General features: G+C 37.6%; 1 protein-coding gene across 3 annotated transcripts in view; it reads left to right on the top strand.

Annotated features, from left to right (window-relative positions):
• PTN (pleiotrophin) overlaps positions 1-20,783 on the top strand; it is a 121,886-nt gene extending 101,103 nt beyond the window's left edge. For 2 of the 3 annotated variants that reach the window (XM_025380286.1, XM_025380287.1), the window contains one exon: positions 20,046-20,783. In XM_025380286.1, the coding sequence (XP_025236071.1) occupies positions 20,046-20,101 (56 nt within the window). In that variant the 3' untranslated portion in view covers positions 20,102-20,783. The remainder of the gene's footprint in view (positions 1-20,045) is intronic. The other variant, XM_025380288.1, reaches the window with a different exon arrangement.
• Positions 20,784-21,267: the final 484 nt, after the last annotated feature.

Raw genomic sequence — 21,267 nt, 5'->3', positions numbered from 1 at the left:
GCACTGAGACACTCTGCAAAAAGAATATATATATATATATTTTTGATACAGTCTCACTCTGACACTCATGCTGGAGGGCAGTGACACAATCTTGGCCCACTGTGACCTCCGCCTCCTGGGTTCAAGTGATTCTCCTGTCTCAGCCTCCTGAGTAGCTGGGATTACAGGCATGTGCCACCATACCTGGCTAATTTTTTTGTCTTTATAGTAGAGGCAGCATTTCACCATGTTGGTCAGGCTGGTCTTGAACTCCAGACCTCAAATGATCCACCCGCCTTGGCCTCACAAAGTACTGGGATTACAGGCGTGAGCCACCATGCCTGGAAAAAAGAATATTCTTATTGTAGGAGTTGAACCAGGAAGATGTGTCAGATATAAAATCTTTGTAGGGGACACACACACACACACACACACACACACACACACACACATTCCATGGCATATTTTTCCTAGTTTAAACCAAAATGTAATGAGTGGCATATGTGAGTTGTATTTATTTTTGTACTATTTTTCTCAAATAAACTTGGATAGATATTACAGCTTTTCCTTTGCACATCTCTAACTTTAAGATAGCTCACATTCTACTAGTCAATGGGAAAGCAAATAGTGATGAATGGAATCTGTACTATCATTATCGCTATTCAGTTTCTACTGCTGTACATTGCTCTAGGTGTTTTCCATACAGTAAAGTCCATATGGGACTTAGAAAGTCCCATATATCCTTGCAGGTGGGTATTATTATGAAGGAAACTGAAGAACACTGGTTTATTTGACCAGGGGTATATCTCTAATAAATGACAGTGCCAAGATTCGTCTAACTCTAAATTCATATGATCTTTTGTATTCTGCTGATTTTTCACCTAAATCACAAAGGGGTATGAACTAACCTCCATGGGTTTTAATTTCCTTTGAAATAGGAGGTGAACTTTGCCTTTTTTCTTTTTAATTTTTGTGGATATATAGTAGGTGTATATATTTATGGGGTACATGAGATGTTTTGATACAGGCCTGCAATATGAAATAAGCATATAATGGAGAATGCAGTGTCCATCTCCTCAAGCATTTATCCTTGGAGTAACAAACAACCTAATCACACTCTTTACGTTATTTTAAAATGTACACTTATTATTGACTAGGCACCCTGCTGTGCTATCAAATAGTAGGTCTTATTCATTCTTTCTACTTTTTTGTACCCATTAACCATCCTAACCCCCCATCACTACCCTTCCCAGCCTCTGGTAACCATCCTACTCTCTATGTCCTTGAGTTTGTTTTGATTTTAGATCCCACAGATAAGTGAGGACATGCAATGTTTCTCTTTCTGTGCCTGTCTTGTTTAACTTAACCTAATGACCTCCATTTCTATCCATATTGTTGCAAATGACTGAATCTCATTCTTTTTAATGGCTGAATTGTACTCCATTGTGTATATGTACCACATTTTCTTTATCTGTTCATCCATTGATAGACACTTAGGTTGCTTCCAAATCTTAGCTATCGTAAACAGTGCTGCAACAAACATAGGGGTACAGACACCTTTTCAATATACTGAGTTCCTTTCTTTTGGGTGGAAACCGCAGTAGTCATTTATCGAAGCTTTTCTCAAAATGATGCATTTATAAATTATTTCTTCCTTCAGGAAAGAGTACATCATCAAGATTTTTTCTTATTTTAATTCAATATGTGAAGGACATAGAGAGAAGTCAGGAACTCACTAATTTTTGGACACTGGGGTAGGAGCTCCCAGTCATTTAATTTGAGCCTTAAAGCAACTTTAAGCATACATTTTATTTATCCTACTTTATACATGAAAAAGCATAGTCTCAGAAATGTTAAGCAACTCACTTGAGGTTTCACAGCTTGCAAGCTGCACAACCAGATTCAAATTTAAAGTCAGACGGATACCAAAGACCCACTACCCTTTCAATTGTACAATACTGCTTCTTGGTATTATAAACTCAGGCAACTCTGGTCATATTTATTAGATGAATCTTTATGTCTAGAAGCTTTAAATGGCAGAGCTTCTGGGGACCTTGCCTAATATCTGATCTAATACCTATAGAACAAATGAGGACAGAGAAAATCAATGACTTATCCGTGTCCATTCTGTTTTCTGGTAGTGGAGTCAGTCCCAGGTTTTGTTCTCTTTTGATGTCATTTTTCTGCCTTATTTCAAACATGAGAATGATAGGAAAGGGACTTTTTATAGTGATCAGTAAAGGGCATTGCAGTCATGAGGAAAATCAGTCGTTTTCAAAATTTGAGTTTAATTACAGTCATGTGTCACTTAACAACAAGGATATGTTCTGAGAAATGTATCCTTAGGTAATTTCATTCTCGTGTGAATATCATAGGGTGCACTTATACAAACCTAGATGTGTAGACTACTGTGCACCTAGGCTGTAAGGGATAGCCGATTGCTCCCAGGCTGCAAATCTATACAGCATGTTACTGTACTGAATACTGTAGGTTATTGTAACACAGTGATAGCTATTTGTGTATCTAAACAAGTCTAATTATTGAAAAGATATAGTAAAAATATGGTATAAAAGAAAACATGGTACGTCTCTGTAGGGCACTTACCATGAATGGAGCTTGCAGGACTGGAAGTTGCTCTGGGTGAGTCACTGAATGAACAGTGAGTGAATGTGAAGGCGTAGGACATTAGAGTACAATACCATAGACTCTATAAACACAGTACACTGAAGCTACACTAAATTTATGAGAAGATATTTTTCTTTCTCCAACAATAAATGAAACTTAGCTTACTGTAACTTTTTTAGCTTATAAAGTTTTTAATTTTTTTAACCGTTGACTCTTTTAAAATAACATTTAAAGTTCAAACACATTGCATAACTATAACAAATATATTCTTTCTTTATATCTTTATTCCATAAGCATTTTTAGTTTTTTAAAACTTTTTGTTGAAACTAAGACCCACACACGCATTAGCCTAGGTCTACACAGGGTCAGGAATATCAACATTACTGTCTTCCACCTCCACATCTTGTCCCACTGGAAGGTCTTCAGGGACAGTAACACATCATCTCCTATGATAACAATGCTTCCTCCTGGAATACCTTCCAGAGGACTTGCCTGAAGCTGTTTTACAGTTAGCTTTTTACTTTTTTTAGCAAGAAAAAGGAATACATTCTAAAATAATGATTAAAAGTATTGTATAGTAAATACATAAACCAGTAACATAGTCATTTATTATCACTGTTAAGTATTATGACTGTACATAATTGTCTGTGTTACTTTTACAAGACTAGTAGTGCAGTAAGTTTATTTACATCCGCATCACCATGAACATGTGAGTAATGTGCCGCCTTCCAATGTTAATCAGTGATAGGAATTCTTCAGCTCTACTGTACCCTCGTGGGACCACAGTTCTATACATGGTCCATCTTGGTTGAAACATTGCTATGTGGTGCGTAACTGTATTACATATAATCTAGTCACTCAGCTCATCATCAGAAAGTGCCTTCTTTTCCTGTCTTTATCATTCTAATCAAACATACGATCAGTATCTGTTTTGTTTGTTTGATTTTTGTTTGTTTTTCATTTTAGAGAACTTCTTTGCTTAGTTCCTGACCACTTTTGTTTTGGGAAATAGCTGTGGATTAATATGCAAACCACTTGGTTTTCAGTGTGAAAATCATACTCTTCAAATTTTAGAATGAAACATAAATATGTTGGCAAGTCGGTGAATACCCAGCATTAAATTGAGGAAAGGCTGGAGAATATCTTTGCTACTTGATTGGTAATAATAAAGCTAAAAGATTAAGTGACTTGGTTAGGAGATAGGGAGAAGCGTAATATCGAGTGTTGCTATCCAAACACCAGGAAATTACTAAATATCCCACAGACTTTGGTTAAAAATTGCCTTAAAATTCATCATAGTCCATTCTAACAGCATTACCTCTTGAGGTATAGAAGCAATCCTTATTTTGCTGTGTCAATGTCATACAGATTCTACACTCTAGCCTCAGTCTGCAATTTCAATACTAGATGTGAAGTTGGAAACCCTTGGTTGAAGATTGTCTTGAGTTAGAATCCCACTTAACCTGAGGAGAGCTTTTAGTTATTCACTTTGATATTCTATACTAAGAAGCAGAGAGAATATTCATGCTCTTATGCAGAAATAAGAATTGAAAGTGCACATCGGGAATTTAGCTTTCCCAGGGATGGAGGCAGTATTACTCTGGGAAAGGTTCATTGCTTGACTGAAAGATTGTAGCTGGAATTTGCTTAATGATTACCAGAGTCTGGCAGGGATAAATTGGTGAACAATTGTGTTGGACACTTGAGATTTTAATTTCTTAAGAAAAGAGATTGAGTTTAATTAATATAGATTAATTAAATTAGTTAAAACATTGTTATCTGTCAAAAGCTTTTAGATACAGCGAGATCTACTCTAGCTCGTTAAGCAAAAGAGGTCTATTCAAGGGTATTATATAGCTCAAAGAATCTCTGGGAGGGCCAAAGATCTGGCTTGGATTGCTGCAAGACCAGGAATAATGCAGCCAAAGTCAACAGATCTGCAAGAAATATCTACTCACACCACATGTCACTGATCTAGCAGAAATCCTTCTGCTTCAATTACTGTCTGTTCAGCACATACAATACTTAGAACTGAACACTGGAAAGTCCACCACAGGTGTCCTTCCAAAACCAGACACTTCTGTCCCCTTTCTCAAGGGACTATCCAGTCTCCCCACATTTGACCCCTATTTCTAGTTGGTCACTTCTACCTCCACATCTCATTTAAGCGTGCCTGCTTGATACAAACTTGGTCACATGGAAAATCCTGCTATGAAGCATCCTGGAATGAGTATTTAACTTTCTAGATTCTACCTCTAAACACAAGAAGGGAAGCTTCAAGGGTCTTGCATGGCATGTAGTGAGCAAATCTACCACAGTGTGCAAGAATGTCAAAATGTGGTGGGGTATATCATTAGACTTACCCCTCTCTCCTCTGGGGCTAGATGACGCATTGATGCCACCCCATGGGGAAAAATTGCCAAGGGTAATCTTATATTAGAACTGGTGATTACACCATTGTACACAGAGTTGGATCTCTCCTCATTGGAATTACCAGTTACTTTTTATTTTCTGCAGAAATAATTGATCTGCAAACAATGAAGAAAGTTGGAAAATAGAGTCTGTCTCTGCTAACAGCTTTGCATAAAATGTCAGAGTAGGCCAGGCACAGTGGCTCACGCCTGTAATCTCAGCACTTTGGGAGGCTGAGGTGGGTGGATCATGAGGTCAAGAGATTGAGACCATCCTGGCCAACATGGTTAAACCTCATCTCTACTAAAATACAAAAATTAGCTGGGTGTGGTGGCGCATCCCTGTAGTCCCAGCTACTTGGGAAGATGAGGCAGGAAAATAGCTTGAACCCAGGAAGCAGAGGTTGCAGTGAGCCGAGATCGCGCCACTGCACTCTAGCCTGGCGACAGAGAACTATTCAGAGGGCAAATCACTCTTCTCCAAGCCACACGTGTTTTTCAGTGGTCCCTTTAGATGATGGCTCACGATGGAATTAGAAGATGGCAAGAACAAGCATCCCTGCCCGGATGGACCCATCTGTCGGGGTGCTGTGGCTCTTCTATAGGCAGTCCTGTCTGCGTGGGTCAGGGTAGGGTGCAGCCCATGGAGCAGGCTTCTGGTATTTGTCACTGGAGTGCAGAGCCAAGCTGGAGCAGGGGCTGTGGCTTGTGTGAGAGGCTCCAGTGAGAGCTGAGAGGATCCTTCCAGCCACAGCTGATATTGCCTAATGATCATCTTGGAACATTCTAGTACCTGGCAATTATTAGTTGTTGCTTTTTAAATCAGATGCATAAATGAAGGGTACTGTGAAGCCCTTTTTAGTACAGATAAGCCAGCCTCCAAGTTTGTTGGGAAAAGGGAAATTCTCAGATTGTTTCTGGGACAGCAGAGATGGGAACACATGGAGAGATGTCTGTGCTACAAGTGAGTCAGGGAATGAATGTCAGTCCCTCCTGTGGTCCATACGAAGTCACACACTGCTGTTACCAGATCCTCGTTCAATTTTCCTGCTCTTGATAACCTCAATTCTTTTTCTTTTTTCCTATTTCTAAAAGTTTTGCCATCTTGCTGCTCTTTTTTGGAAAGCCGCCTAGCCCTCTCTTATGTTTGACAATTCATCTTTAAAGATCAAAAGAACAGAAACTGTTTAAGTGCAAGACTCAACTGTGTGCAGGACACAGCTTTTGGCAGCTGATTATTACATGGGAAAAAAAGGGGTCAGGAAAGTGATATTCTCAGCATTCTCAATTCTCTCCCCAGCTAAATAGATTCTTTTGTTAGTTCTTTTAAAGATAAAAGAAGTTCCCCCCAACATTTCTGTCTATGTTCTGGGCTCTGACATCCCTTAGGAGTGAGCATGGCAACACTGTATGGATGGGCTTTGCTAGGCTGGGAGACTTTTAACTGTGTTGAGAGAGGTGAGGGGGCAGAATCCCACCACAGGCTGGCCTGGGACTGGTTCCCTCCCCTCCAAGGCCCCCTAAAGATGTTGATGATTACTGCCCTTGTACTTGGCCAGAAGAGGCAGCATGGGGTACCCTGTGGGAATTCTGTTCCTCTTGATCAGAGGAAAACACTTGTACTCCGTTGGTTCTCAAGTTTTTCTTTCTTTTTTATTCTGCTTGAGAAAACGTCTTTCAACACCTATGTTTTATTTTCCATCCATAATACCGTACTGGTAATGGAGGGATCTAATTCTGTCCTTTTCTTGGTAGAATGATACTTATTTTGTCTTCTCTAAATTAGAGTTGACAGTGAATACACCATAGCATTGTTATAAAGATAAAATGAAACACTATAAGTAAGAATGCTTGGTAAATATGCAGTATTTTAAAGACGATTTCCTTTCTTCCAGATGAATTTCTTGAAGTAGGTGTTTTTCCTTTAGCACCTTTTCAGGCAAAAGGAGAATGATGGTGATTACAACAATAGTGATTATAGTTTATATTTATGGAGAGCTTAGTGTGTTTTGAGTAAAGTTTAGTTCATTGCTCACACAGGGTGTCATTTAATATTCACAAAGCTCTGTGAAATAGTCACTGTTACATCCAATTTTATATACAAGGAAACTGAGGCTATAGAGAATTTAGACAATGACATGGCTCTGTTTCCCCACACAAATCTCATCTCCAATTGTAACCCCTAGTGTTGAAGGAGGGACCTGGTGGGACGTGATTGTATCATGGGGGTGGTTTCCCTCTTGCTGTTCTCCTGATAGTGAGTGAGTTCTCATGAGAGTTGATGGTTTTAAAGTGTGGTACTTCCTTGCTCTTGCTGTCTGCTGCTGCCATGTAAAACATACCTTATTTTCCCTTCGCCTTCAGCTATGATTGTAAGTTTCCTGAGACCTCTCCAGCCATGCAGAACTGTGAGTCAATTAAACCTCTTTGGTTTATATATTACCCAGTCTCAGGTAGTGTCTTTATAGCAGTGTGAAAATGAACTAATACATATACCTAGCACAAGGTTATACCACTAATATGCAGAAGATTTAAATGCAAGGCAGTCAACTCTAGAGCTCCTGCAGCATGCACAGCTCCTTCCTCTGTGTCAATTTTATACAGGTATCTAAGTTTCTTACCTCAGAAAGCGAATGAATTTTAGACCCGCCCTGAATCCTTACCAGGCTGTCTTGCTAATGTATCTTCTTGGCTGGGTACTTGCCTGATCCTTTCTCTAGACGTTGCTTACAAGCTCTGCCCCAGCCATACCAGACTCCCAAACTCCAGGAGATGGCAGACTGGGCCATGATGTCTTATGTGTCCATTTCTTTGCATCTGTAGTTCTTGAAACCTAGAACTGTTTTCCTTCTTCTATTCTTTCATACATTTCTACTGTTCTTTCAACAAATATTTTAGTGAGCAAGTGCTATGTGCTCTAGTTAGCACCAGGGATAAATTAGTGACCTTACTGGTCTTACAGTGTAGTAGGAGAAGCAGAGAGATAAATTCCAATGTACCACATAGAGTGGCAAATGCTATGAGAAAGAGAAGTGGAGAGTCCTTTAGCATTGTTTCTAATGTATTCAGGTTTTTATAAAATCTATTAAGAGCCTGCAATGGAGCACACAGTATGTGAAGTGCTAATGATATTAGACAAACATGGTTCCTTCCCTCTGACTGCTATGTTCTACTGGTGGTGGTGGTGAGTAGACAATGAAGGAAAGAGAGAAATAAATAATAACTAAATCAGCAAGTACATCTTGGCATAAATGACCTTAAAAACTAAACAGAGCCAAGTGATAGAGTGATAGGAAAGGAGTATGTGAGATAGAGTAATCCGGGAAAGCCTCTTGGACAAGGTAACTTTTGAAGTTGGTTTGGAAGCGAGAGAAGGGACTAGCCATACTGGGGTTCTAAATGAAACAAGGGGAAGTTCAAAGTCCTTCAGGTCAGAAACTGCTTGTTTTGCTCAATGACTAGAAAAGGGATGAGTATTAAAACTTGCCAGATTTCCCTTCCCAAATATTAAGTCACTGTCTCCTCTGAGAGGAGATGTCACTCCTCTGATAAGGCATCCATTATGCTGTACCGAGGGCATGTTTGCCTCTCCTAACAGGAAAACTCTTTGAATACTACCTCTTATTCACCATTAAAAATTAAGTTAATGGGTACAGCACACCAACATGGCACATGTATACATATGTAACAAACCTGCACATTGTGCACATGTACCCTAGAACTTAAAATATAATTGAAAAAAAAAAAAAGAAAATTACATCTCATAGTCCCTCGCCCATGAGAAAACTCAAGGAAGAATACTGACTTGAATGAATGAATGATGTATCCAACTAAATTGTCCTGGTAAAGCTCACTAGACTACATCATTCACACTGGCTTCAAAAATGTATAGAGAAATCACTGTTAAGGCACAATGAGCTCACCTGGAATCAGAGTCATTTTTGTGTTTTACTTCCCTCCTTATTAAAGAATTTTTGGTCCTAATTGCTGGGGCAGATGTGAGAACTAGGAACTATAAATATTTGTAGGTTTACTTCAAACTGTGTGTCTGCTTTCATCTCCCGGGGCACATTCCATGCTCAAGGGATCATTAGCTGTATACTCACAAAACAGCTATAGAATAATTAGTACTAAGGAAAGCTGCATATTAGTTATTGGGTTTCGGGACCTCCTTTTTCCTTCCTGAAGCTTTTGCATTTCTCTCTTCTAACTTCTGAACTGAGGCTTTCTACTTGTATTTTAAATTGTACCTGTTGTTATTTATTGAGTATTGTAAAAGTATATCCTATTTATTGAGTATTTATGATATGACAGGCATTATATAAGCCCTTAGCCTGCATTGTCTCACTTAAGCCACATGGCAGCCTAAAGTAGTTATCTTCGTATTTTACAAAATAACACACTAAGGTTGCAACTTTCACGAAGTTACCCAGACAGTGAAAGATCAGACTTGAACTTGAAGTCAGGACAATCTGTTTCAAGTTCTTTTCCATTGTACCAGTGCTTCCCAAACCAACTGATCACTGCCGGATCTCTTTAGATATTCTAAAAGAAATTAATAATTTGTTTTTTGTTTCCGTGATAATCCTAAACATTCATATAAGCATATTCAGAGTTATTTATGATTGATTGAGTCCTGTTGGATAATTAACAAGTCCTGAGCTTGTCGTTGTATAAAAATTACTCTGAAAACAAATGATCACTCTTAGTGCTGCATTTTCAATCCGGGGTTCTTTATAGCAGCTATGTTCCTTGAGAGTAAGGGTGAACAGCAAGGTGCCTTGTTAACCCAGAGCTCTCCCAGGCTGGGCCCTGGCCTGGATTCATGACTGTCTTCCCTCCGCTATGAGATTCCTAGCAATTCTGGTACTTCACCACGATTCAAGGGATGGCTCTCCTGGTAACTGGAACTGCTGGTGGGGACATTTGACACACTCCCAGTCTGCTCTGCTTCTCACTGATACAAACCTACAGGGAAATCAGAGCAGGCTGGTTGTTGCTCAGTGCACAGAGGCTGTGAAAATAAAAGAATAAAGACTTTTTCTAGAGCAGCAAACAATTTGTACAACTCATCAGGAATCCAAAGAGCAAGAAGAAAGCAAAGTTGGTCTAGTATCCTAGTGTTCATGCATGCAGGCGGCAAGGCCCACAGATATTGATGGCAGGTTAACACATTCATGGCCCTCTTTCTTGCTAGGCTTTCAAAAATTAATTTTACTCTTACAGAAAATAGAAAAAAATGTTTTCGGATCTTCACCTAGATGTACAAGAGTAATAAATTAAGCTGCTCTGAAGGCTGCTGTCTAAAAACATGTAAAGTATAGACAAAGATCTTTAGATCTACCTTTTGCTGCTGCTGCTATAGACAGACTGCTGGGTCTCTTGGGAAAGAAGAAATCACGTAGTGGGGAATAACTCACCTGCTTACAGCTGGGAGGACATGTTTGAAGAGGGTGAAAGAATTAATGCAGTAAGATTTGTGACATTACTGGTGAGCATAAAACCTTATATTACTTAGCACCTAAGTTACATATTTAAATGACTGAAAATTTAAAAATTAATTTAATTCTGGAGGACAAATTTAAAAATAACAATAAACTAACATCCTACTTTGCACCTCTACAGCTGATGAGAATGCTCTGAAGGTACACAAAAATGAAATATAGTCTGAAATCGAATTCACGGATGCATTCGTCTGCTGGGGCTGTCATGACAGAGTACCGTAGACTCAGTAGATTAAATATAACTTCATTTTCTCATAGTTCTGGAGGCTGAAAGTCTGAGGTCAAGGTATTGTCAGGGTTGGTGCCCTATGAGGCCCTTATCCCTGGTTTATAGACAGCTATCTTTTCCTTGTGTCCTCACTATATGTGTCTATGTTCAAATTTCCTCTTCCTGTAAATGCACCAGTCACATTGGATTAGGGTCTATCTGAATGCCCTCATTTTAATTTAATTGCATCTGTAAAGACTCTATCTCTAGAATATGTTCTCACTCCGAGAAACAAGGGTTAGGAGTTCAGCATGAATTTTCGGGAGGGATGCAAGTCAGGCCATAATAACTGATTCTATTTAACTATATCTATATCTACAATTTTTTGAACCAAAATAAACATTTATTTGGTTATGAATAGGAAAAACATTTATGGGACTGTACCTACTAAAATTTTAAATATATTGGAGTTCAAACTTTGCCCTTTTCTCACAAATTATTATTTGATTTCCTAGGGGTACTAGCTATATTATATTAAAGTAAACGTTAGATATGATCATAGAAAATAATGATTAGCTAAGTGGGAACTACTTATTACTGTTTATGATACTACATTTCATTTCTAATTTACAATAATTTATAATAAGGCAAATTTTCTACCTCTACCCTCATCATTGCAGAAATAAGCTCTTAAACGTTTAAATGTCATATCAGAGATAAATCATTCTTTTGTGTTTGGGTTTAGAAGTCGATGAATCTGTGTGGTGTGGGATAGTCACTGTCAAGAAATGTAAAGTCTTGAGAGTGGTCTACAGATTGAGGAAGGGCAGAGGCTTTTGCTAAACAAAAGAAACTCAGCATTAATTCCACGTCTGTGGTTTTCTCTCTCTCTGTGTGTATGTGTGTAGGTGCATGCACACATGAATGCATGTGTGTGTGCATAAATAACAAATAAGGATGATATGCATGTTTTGAGCTACAAATAGGAGTTTAATTGACAATTTTCTATTTGGTATACATGTGCATATGGGTCAGATCAGGGACTGATCCCAACATGCTCATGTGTGGCTAATTCCCCCACCCCTGACTCTACTGTATAAAGAAAGTGCATCCTAAATGGGCCCTTTATGACTTGGAGAAGCTGCAGATACCTCAATTCCTTCTTATAAAGAAGGAGAAATGGAGAGACAGGAGTGGGGAGAGTTTGAAAAGATGGTAGAGAGGAGTGTTTGGGTGAAGAGAGATGGATTAGTCTACTGATGCAACTGGTGAGTTCATTTGAAAAATAACTGACATGTTGGGGACTTTTATTAATTTTGTTCTGCATGGTTGATGGAGTAATTTCATCTTCACTAAACCTTCTATTAAATCTGCTTTATTCACTAGTGCTTTCATAGCTAAACTTTCTATTTTGAGGAGATGCAGTTAAAAGCTGAGCCGGCTCCCAAAGTGAGTGGGGACAAAACAGGTCCTGAAATTGTCTAGATGTGTTTTTTAGTCTGCATCTAGACACAAATATGTGTACTATCTTTTATTCACATATACTTGATATCAGAAAGCAAATGAGTGCGGAAGAGCAGATAGTTGAGCAGGAGTAGAAGGTATTGTTATGAAATAGATTGATGAATGAAGAGGAAGTTGGACAGTAAGGGAAAGAAGAGATGTGGAGGAAGCAAAGTATCAGCATGTGGGTAGCACTGAGGGGCAGTATGCATACACACATGTTTTCCACACATATCATAGAAGTAAATGCATTGAGTCCATAAAAGAAGAAATGAAGCAAGTGATACTACAAAATAAGAAATCAAAGAAGAAACAACAAAATTATTACATAGGCATTAGACTGAACTATATCTGTGAATAATACATTAAGCAAATGTTTAAAAGATTATACTTTTGATTTTTAACAGAAATATTTTTCTGTATTGTGCCACTTAATTTATGCTACTCCAATTTAAACTGAAATATTTGGAAATGCAATGAACAGTGCCATGTTAGGCAGCCTAGCCAACCAGTACCTGGATTTTAGTTCCTGAATCACCGAGCTGTATGTTCACAATTCGACAAGCCTTTTTATCAGTTCTGAAGCATAGCTGGCATGGGGCGAGGGATTAGGCAGTTCTAGATGACTAGGCAGTTAATTCTTAAGCACAAGTGAGTTACTTTAACTAGGTTCACAAAGCATTAAAAAGATCTTGGTGATATCCAGGCTTTTGAACATATTTACATTGTGATAGTACTGTTTGACAGGGATATGATCCTTTTTCTGTAATGAGTCCTTGTGATTTATTGAACATGTCTTCAAAAGTGGACTTTCAGTGGTCTCGATGATATGCTTCCAGCTGTTCCTTTCAGCTGTCTCTCTTGACCTCTGCAATGTGCATTTCTGAATGATTTTAGCTTCTTTTAGCTAAAGTGAATTCTGTCTCTTAGAAGGTGCAAATTTTATATTTCTATTCTAATCAATACTTCCTTTCACTGCTTTAATGACCCAAAGGCACTTTATTTAAGTCAGCAGCAAACAGGGGCTGACTCACTTTAGTTAAAATCTGGGCTCCCCTCAATCTGAAATCATTTCATCTCCTAATTTCCTTTTTAGTTTTTCTGTATACACACCAGGCCATCTGAAAATAAGTAATCAAAGCAAGACCTTTTACTGAGAAAATGAGATAAGCTTATTTCGGAATTCTCTACTTTCTTACTTCTTGAAAAATATCTCCCCTTAAGGTCTTTGAAAAATCTTTAGATATATGTCTTTCTCTTAAGGTCCACTTCCAATTTGATTTCTCTGAGATTTTCTTAATGTTGAAAGTGGGGAGTTGATGTTTACTTATACCAACTACATGGCAATTCTATTTCCAAAGGGCCTGTGAAAAGATGGAAAACAGATGATGCATATTGTTTGATTATTTGCTGTTCAAGAGTAACTTTGCTGTGACAGACTCATATAAATTGCTGATAAGAATTCAAATTACTACTTCCTTTCAAAGATTAAATTTCCCAGTACATATCTAGAGTTTTTAAAATGTCCTGCCCTTGGATCCAGTACATCCTTTTATAATAATCTATACTAAGGCAAAATTTAAGCATTCAATGATTTGTGAACAAAATCAGCATTGCATCATTATTTATAATAACAAGAGGTCAGAACTATCCAACTGACCTACAAAAGATGAAAGGTTACAAAATATATGGAGTAGGATAATATAAAGGAATATTACTTGGTCACATTTCAAGGTATATGCAATGGCGTGGAAAATAGATACAATTGAATTTTTAGCATAAAATACTGTGTCAACTGTCAAAGTATTCGTAAGTAAAGTCATAGAAAGAAAACATAAATAGAACTCATTGTTAAAAGTGCTGTTTCTACATTGTGAAGTTAGAGTAATCTCTCTCTATGTATATGTGTGTGTGTGTGTGTGTGTGTGTGTGTGTGTATATATATATCTGTGTGTGTGTGTGTGTCTGTGTTTCTTTGGTTTTTATGAGTCTGTAATACTTTTTAAGTGAGACAAGTAATTAATACTTTGTAAGAAAAATGAAATAACCCCGAGAGGGGGAACCCTCCTTTTCCTTCAGGGTAAATATACTGTAGGTATACTCTTTCTGTCTAGTAATTAATCCTCCTTCTAGCTGCTCTATTTTTCATAATACATGTCTCTGGATTGTAGTAGTAAATTAGCAACAAGAAAACTAGGTCTCAAAACCATAAAAATGGCTGCCACGTACCCATGATCTTTAATATAAGTATGTACTTTAAAGTACTTTACAATTTTGAAAGACTCTCCCATAAAGCCACCTTGAAAGTGTTATTTGTAATGTCAGCTGTGTGAAGGCAGAGTTTTGTCTTATTCACCTTTATACCCTAGCATCTATAATAGTGGAGATGGAGTGCATATTTGCTGAATCAATAAATTAATGTGTTTAGAACATTAGTGGTAAGATGAGATTGCAGAGGACGTAATCTCACATGATACTAACAATGGCCCCCTGAGGAGGATATAGGTTTTATTATCCACAGTTTATAGGAAACAAAGGCAGAATGATTGATTTGCACAAGATCACAGAGCTGGTAAGTGGCAAACATCTATTTGAACCAATTCTCTAGATTAGGACTTAGTTCTTAGTATGATTCTAACAAAAACTTCATGATTTTTTCATTGTCTCACTGTACCTAAAGGCCATGGTGTCACTTAATACATTAGCATTTATCAAGATTTTGTTTTCTATTCAGCATGGAAAAAACCACATGGGCTCAGAACTTACTGTAACATGGCTCATCTTAATTTCTACTCATTTTTCTTACTGTATTTACTGGATTAGCCTATTCTCGTGCTGCTATGAAGAAATACCCAGAACTGGGTAATTTATAAAGAAAAGAGGTTTAATTGCCTCACAGTTCCACATGGCTGGGGAGACCTCAGGAAACATACAATCATGGTGGAAGGCACCTCTTCACAGGGTGGTAGGAAAGAGAATGAGTGCAAGCAGGGGAAACGCCAGACACTTATAAACCCATCAACTCTCATAAGACTCACTCACTATCACAGAACAGCATGGAGGAAACTGCTGCCATGATCCAATTACCTCCACCTGGTCCTGCCCTTGACACATGGGGATTATGGGGACTACAATTCAAGGTGAGATTTGGATGGGGACACAGAGTCAAAACATATCACTGCCTGTCTTCTTTCTTATCAGGAGTTTTTATGCATTGAAAGAATTTCCTTGGGTAAATTCTGAGTTTTCTGGATAGAATATGGTGAACATGGCCCTTTGGATCCTATGATTCGTAGCAATATAAGAAGCTGGAATCCTTTCTAGAGTACTTTTTCTTAGGAAAGCCTTAGGACTTTCTGAACACTTTCAAACATATCTTAAAACAATGTATTTACATTTTTAAAAACCCACAAAGTTACAGAAATACAAAAATACACACCTACTATTTTTTTCTCATCTCTGTATCCCAATTATTATGAGTACTAGCCTCTATCAACTCAAAAACTGGCCAAAGAAAGGATGAAAGTTTGAAAATCCAGGAAGTTAAAATGTACCCAGGACACTGCTGTGAGATTCCAGTGCAGTGATGTCCTGGTAGGAACAGAACAAGTCACCTTTCAGGCAGGTGTCCTTTACTCTCACATGTTCACAATGGCTCATTCTCTGTTTGCATCCATTTCTGCTTTGCAGCCTCAATCCAGGCAGGGACAAGGGACATGTGGCCCTGGGTGTTATTTGATGTGTGGTGTGTGTGTACTTCCTTCTCTTGATTTGGCTCTGTTTAATGTGAACTAAAGTGCCCTACTGTTCACATCAGGGTAGGAATCCTATTGGCTCTCAGAACCTTCTAGAGTAGCCACTATATGACTTCAACAAAAAAGCATTTGACTTTAACTAATTATAACCCTGCTCCAGGCTAATTTGTGACCCACATCTCATAGTAAACATTTCTCTCACTCTAACCTTGAAAGGCGACTAAACTGGGACAGCTTTACCCGCAGAGTTTAATCAGGTCTCTATTCTAAAGACAAAGTGTTAAGAAACCTGGATAAATTTCATATACGTGTGTTTGTAAATTTTCTTCTTCATAAAATATTTGTCTTTAAAGATAGACTGAAATTTGACCAGATTCTAATTGGATTTACACTCCCTACTTTCCTTGAGAAACACTCTTTTCTACATAGTAATGGGTTGAACTATTTCCCATTCAAGTATTCACTTATCCACTCTGCATGCAGCAAGTATTTCATGAGTGCTTGTTATGTCCCAGGCACAGAATATACAGATGCAAAATACAGATAGGGTCTCTGTTGTCATAGGAAGGGAAAAACATACTAAATAATTAGAGACAAAATTAATAGTTCAGTTCTAATTTTGGAAAAATAAATGAGAGGCACAATGAGAGCGTCTGTGCATAGAGTCTGCGTATCTGAGAGCTCTTGGAGGGCTTCCCTGAGAAAATGAAGCTGAGGCTAAGATTTTAAGGATGACTAAGTACTGACTATGCAAACTGGGGTAGTAGGAGAAGGAACACTCAGGCCAAGAGGAAATAATATGAAAAGGATAAGATGGAAAGAAGCAAAGAAAATTCAAAGAACCTTCATAAGGAAGACGGGTGAGACATATTATCGCCATGTTATGGATCCATTTGTTTTCACTAAAGCTTTACTAATCAGCCTTTATACACAAGGCCCTGTGCCATGGGCTGGAGGTACAACAGAGAGTAGAAACTGCACCCTCTCACAGCTTGTATTTTGGTGGCAATTACGATGCTAGAGATAGGTGCTCTAACAAGAGCAGGAAAGAGAAACAACTTCTAACTCAGACTGAGAGGTCAGCAAACTAGAAGTGATGTCAATGCTGGTACCTGAAGAATGGGAGGCATTAATGAGACATATGTAGTAGTGGAAGTGTGGGGTTGATGGAATGAAGAGTGAATTTGAAGGTCAGAGACTAGAGAGAGAGAGACAAACAGGAAAAATGTATTTGGGGAACTAAAACAAGCATAAGTATGAAGATGGAAGTAAAGAGGGATGATGTGAATGTTTCAGTTTCTTCATCTACTACATAAGGGAGTTGGACCACATTTTTTCTAGATCATAGATTTTGTGATACTATTTTAAATCCCTCATGTATACTAGGTAAAGATTGAGAGGTTGTTAATAAGTTTTTGAGGCCACAGAGATAAGCAGTGACAAAGCTCATTTAGTCTGTCAGTTGAATGCACATAAAAGTCACAAAAAACTGCTTTTGATTAGAAGCAATAATACTGACCTGATTTTTTTTTCACAAAAATTTGAACACTTTTTTATGTAAGAAACTAAACTGACCTTATTGCAAATATGAATTCTTCCCTCCTTCCACTACTTTTTACTGAAGACTCTTCATTTTTCTCTTTAGATTGAGCCCAGAGTGGACTCAAGTTCTGCAGGGTGTCCAGACAGTGCCATGATGACTTGCCACTTGTGTCAGAAAAATAAGTTGATTGACATTGTGCAGATTTAATAAGCAAGTGGTTGATTTCCTGGGATTTAGAAAGTTGTCATTAATGAATAAAACACCAATGTCAGGCTCAGATAACAGAGAGAGTGTGCTGTTGCCTTTACCAAGAAGAATTTAGCGACAGATTCCTATTCCCAAAGTGTTCTTTGAAATGGACAACTTTACATTAGCAGATAAAATAGTGTCCTATGTTCAGAATAATTTTAAGTTTTATGAAACTTTTATACAAAAACCTGATTAGTGTGTCATCCGCTCAGACTTATGTATGAAACAGGAACATGTTAGCCAAAATATGGAAATTGCTACTTAGATATCCACTCTGCTGGAGATCTAAAAGATAACAAGTTCCTGAGGGTTTCCCAGGAAGGGACATGAGGAAACTGAGACAGGAAAAACCAGAGTTAGGTCTCAGTTGAAGTCCGACATTGTTCTCTGAAGATACCATCCTAATATACAGCTGTTGCCTAAAATGTTGACCAAAACTTGGGAATTATTACATTTTCAGACACTGAATAATTTTTCAGAAATTACACGGAATATCTCCTTTGACCTAAAAGGTATCTTTCACTTGGAAATTCTGGTTATTACACCTCTCACAGGGTGAAAGGTAGATATTTGAGAAAACGAACAAAACTAGAGAGAGTGAAAGGTTAAATTTCTTTATTATAGAAGTGGGGCAAACTTAGGAAGACATGAATGAAATGAATACAATTATGGGCAACAATTTAGCCTGGGTTTAGAAACTGCTGACCCAATTGCATATGGTGTACCCTTGACATTTGAGTAAAGGAAGATTAGGACAATTACATTGAACAGAAATACTACTAGGGAGTAATGGACGTTGGAACCTACTTGAAGAGGTCATGGAGATAGTACACAGAAATGGAAAAGTTTCCAGTTCTACTTAAGTATGAGCTGAGAAACATACAATATTTCTGGTTGGCATCATATCATATCTTCTGTCATCATAAGTCTTACGGTCCTCTTGGACACAGGCTGTATGCTCCAGTGAACAATGACCTAATTCCAGTTGGTCATTGTTTTTGTCCCAGTGACCCTATGTTGCTTAGCACATTCATTGACCTGCTCAATCAATATGTCTTGATGATCATTAGGGATTTTAATTATACAGGGTAATGATTTCTTGTTCTTGCTCTATTATCACACTAATGATAAATGCTATCCTTAATTGACCACATGCTATTGTATCATATTCTGTTCTCAGTAGATTTTATAGAACGAGTTTAATTTGGATATAAACCCTGTGGTTACTATCATATGCTATGATACTTTTCATATGCCTATTGAAAGATGAGTAATCTAAGAAACAAATACATTAATTAACTTTCTCAGTGTCTCACAGTAACTTAATGATGTGGCCAGGATTTAAACTTCAGCAGTCTGACTCCAGAGCTTGTACTTAACCAGTCTATTTCTACCGCTACTATGGACAAAATTGGAGAAGTGGCTCAGAAATATTTAGCAATATCCACTCACTTGCTAGCCCAGTGACTCTGACCATTTTTGTCTTTGGAGCCAAATTAGATGTGTTCTATTCTGTATTGCATTCTCCTGTTAGGAAAAGAGAAGTGGAAAGATGACTGAATGGAAAAGAATGGAGTCTTTTGATTGAAATCCTGAATGTTTTCCTTTCCTACAGCCTATGTTGACACATTCCATTTGTTTTACCCCAAACTAGGAGTTCCTGTAGGCAAAGCTTCAGAGAGAGTACATTTGGTTTATAGCTGCTTCTTCCTATATAGATAGGTGGCCAAATATATAAGCAAAGGGCTGACCTGGAGTGGAACCACTTTGGAATTGTTTGCTCAGAAAATATACTACTAAAGAGTCCCACAGAAAGGGAGTGGGGGAAATGAGGTGCCAAGCGGAGCTCTCATAGCTTTCCATTGAGCAGTGACCTGGGTAGTTTACTAAGAGATGTCTGCTGTATTTCTATTTTCTAAGCAGGATCCCAAGTCAATATCTTGCCTATCAAGCAAAGGCAACCAGTAAGATAACAGGCATTTATAGAATTAACACAGAAGCAGGCTATGTTCCTCCTGCCCACTCTCACAGGCACTCTTTTGGCAAAAGCAGACAGACAGACAGACACACACACACACACACACGCACGCACACACATAGTTTTTTCTCAATTTACCAAGAAAACTGCCAAGAGCAAGCAACTTGTGTATCAATCTGATTTTTTCATTCCTGGTCAATTATAAGAAATGTGGCTATTTCTTCCCTGTAATTTAATAACTTGACATTTTTCTCTTTTTCTCTTTCTCTCTCTCTTTTTTGTAATCACAGCAGAATCTAAGAAGAAGAAAAAGGAAGGCAAGAAACAGGAGAAGATGCTGGATTAAAAGATGTCACCTGTGGAATATAAAAAGGACATCAGCAAACAGGATCAGTTAACTATTGCATTTATATGTACCGTAGGCTTTTTATTCAAAAATTATCTATAGCTAAGTACACAATAGGCAAAAACAAAAAGAAAAGAAAATTTTTGTAGTAGTGTTTTTTAAATGTATACTATAGTACCACTAGGGGCTTATAATAAAGGACTGTAATCTTATTTAGGAAGTTGACTTATAGTACATGATAAATGATAGACAATTGAGGTAAGTTTTTTGAAGTTATGTGACATTTTACATTAAAATTTTTTTTTTACAGTTTTTGGGCAACAATTTAAATGTTATGACTATGTAAACTACTTCTCTTGTTAGGTAATTTTTTTCACCTAGACTTTTTTCCCAATTGAGAAAAATATATACTAAACAAAATAGCAATAAAACATAATCACTCTGTTTGAAGAAACTATCTTGTTTTCTGCCAATAGATTTTTTAAAATGTAGTCAGCACAATGGGGGTGGGGAAGCAGAACATGCCCTAGTTCAATGTTGACTTTTTTTTTTTTTTTAAAGAAAAGCATTAAAACATAAAATTCTTTCACTTTGGCAGAAGAATTTGTTTTCTTGATGAAATTATTTTTCCATCTGAGGAAAAAAATACTAGGAAAATAAATCAAGGTGATGCTGAAAAAAATTTGCTTTTGTGTTCAATAATGTGATTTTTGTAACCCTACTCCTTTAGTCATTTATACTCCCCCAGTCAACTTATTAGCACAGAGAAATTGTCATACAAACTAGCTAAGTCACTCTTGGGCACAAATGTCACACAGTTTTTTTGTACTTTCTATCAGTAATTAATAGGTTAAATTGGTACTACTGAATTCAACAAAAGTTTCACAATAGTCTAGGGTTTGGTGGAGCAGGAAAACGCTCTTACAGTGGATATATTTGGGTTCGCACCAGTCCAAATCAGGATCACTGTAATGATGTGCAAAATGGTAGTTTGGGCTTAGTTTCCATAAACCAAAAATCTTCACTTTTTTACATGCCATGAGTGCCAAAGGCAATCTGTATAGCTTCCTTATCTGTTGGTCTCTAAGCACAATTTTTAAGTAAACAAGTCTGTTCTCCTATTATTCAGGGAATAATAGAAAATTCTCTGGGATTATCTTTAAAGT

The sequence above is a fragment of the Theropithecus gelada genome, chromosome 3, assembly GCF_003255815.1.
Source record: "Theropithecus gelada isolate Dixy chromosome 3, Tgel_1.0, whole genome shotgun sequence".
NCBI classification, from domain to species: domain Eukaryota; kingdom Metazoa; phylum Chordata; class Mammalia; order Primates; family Cercopithecidae; genus Theropithecus; species Theropithecus gelada.
The sequence above is the reverse complement of the archived record's forward strand: the minus strand, read 5'-3'. Positions and strand labels throughout refer to the sequence as shown.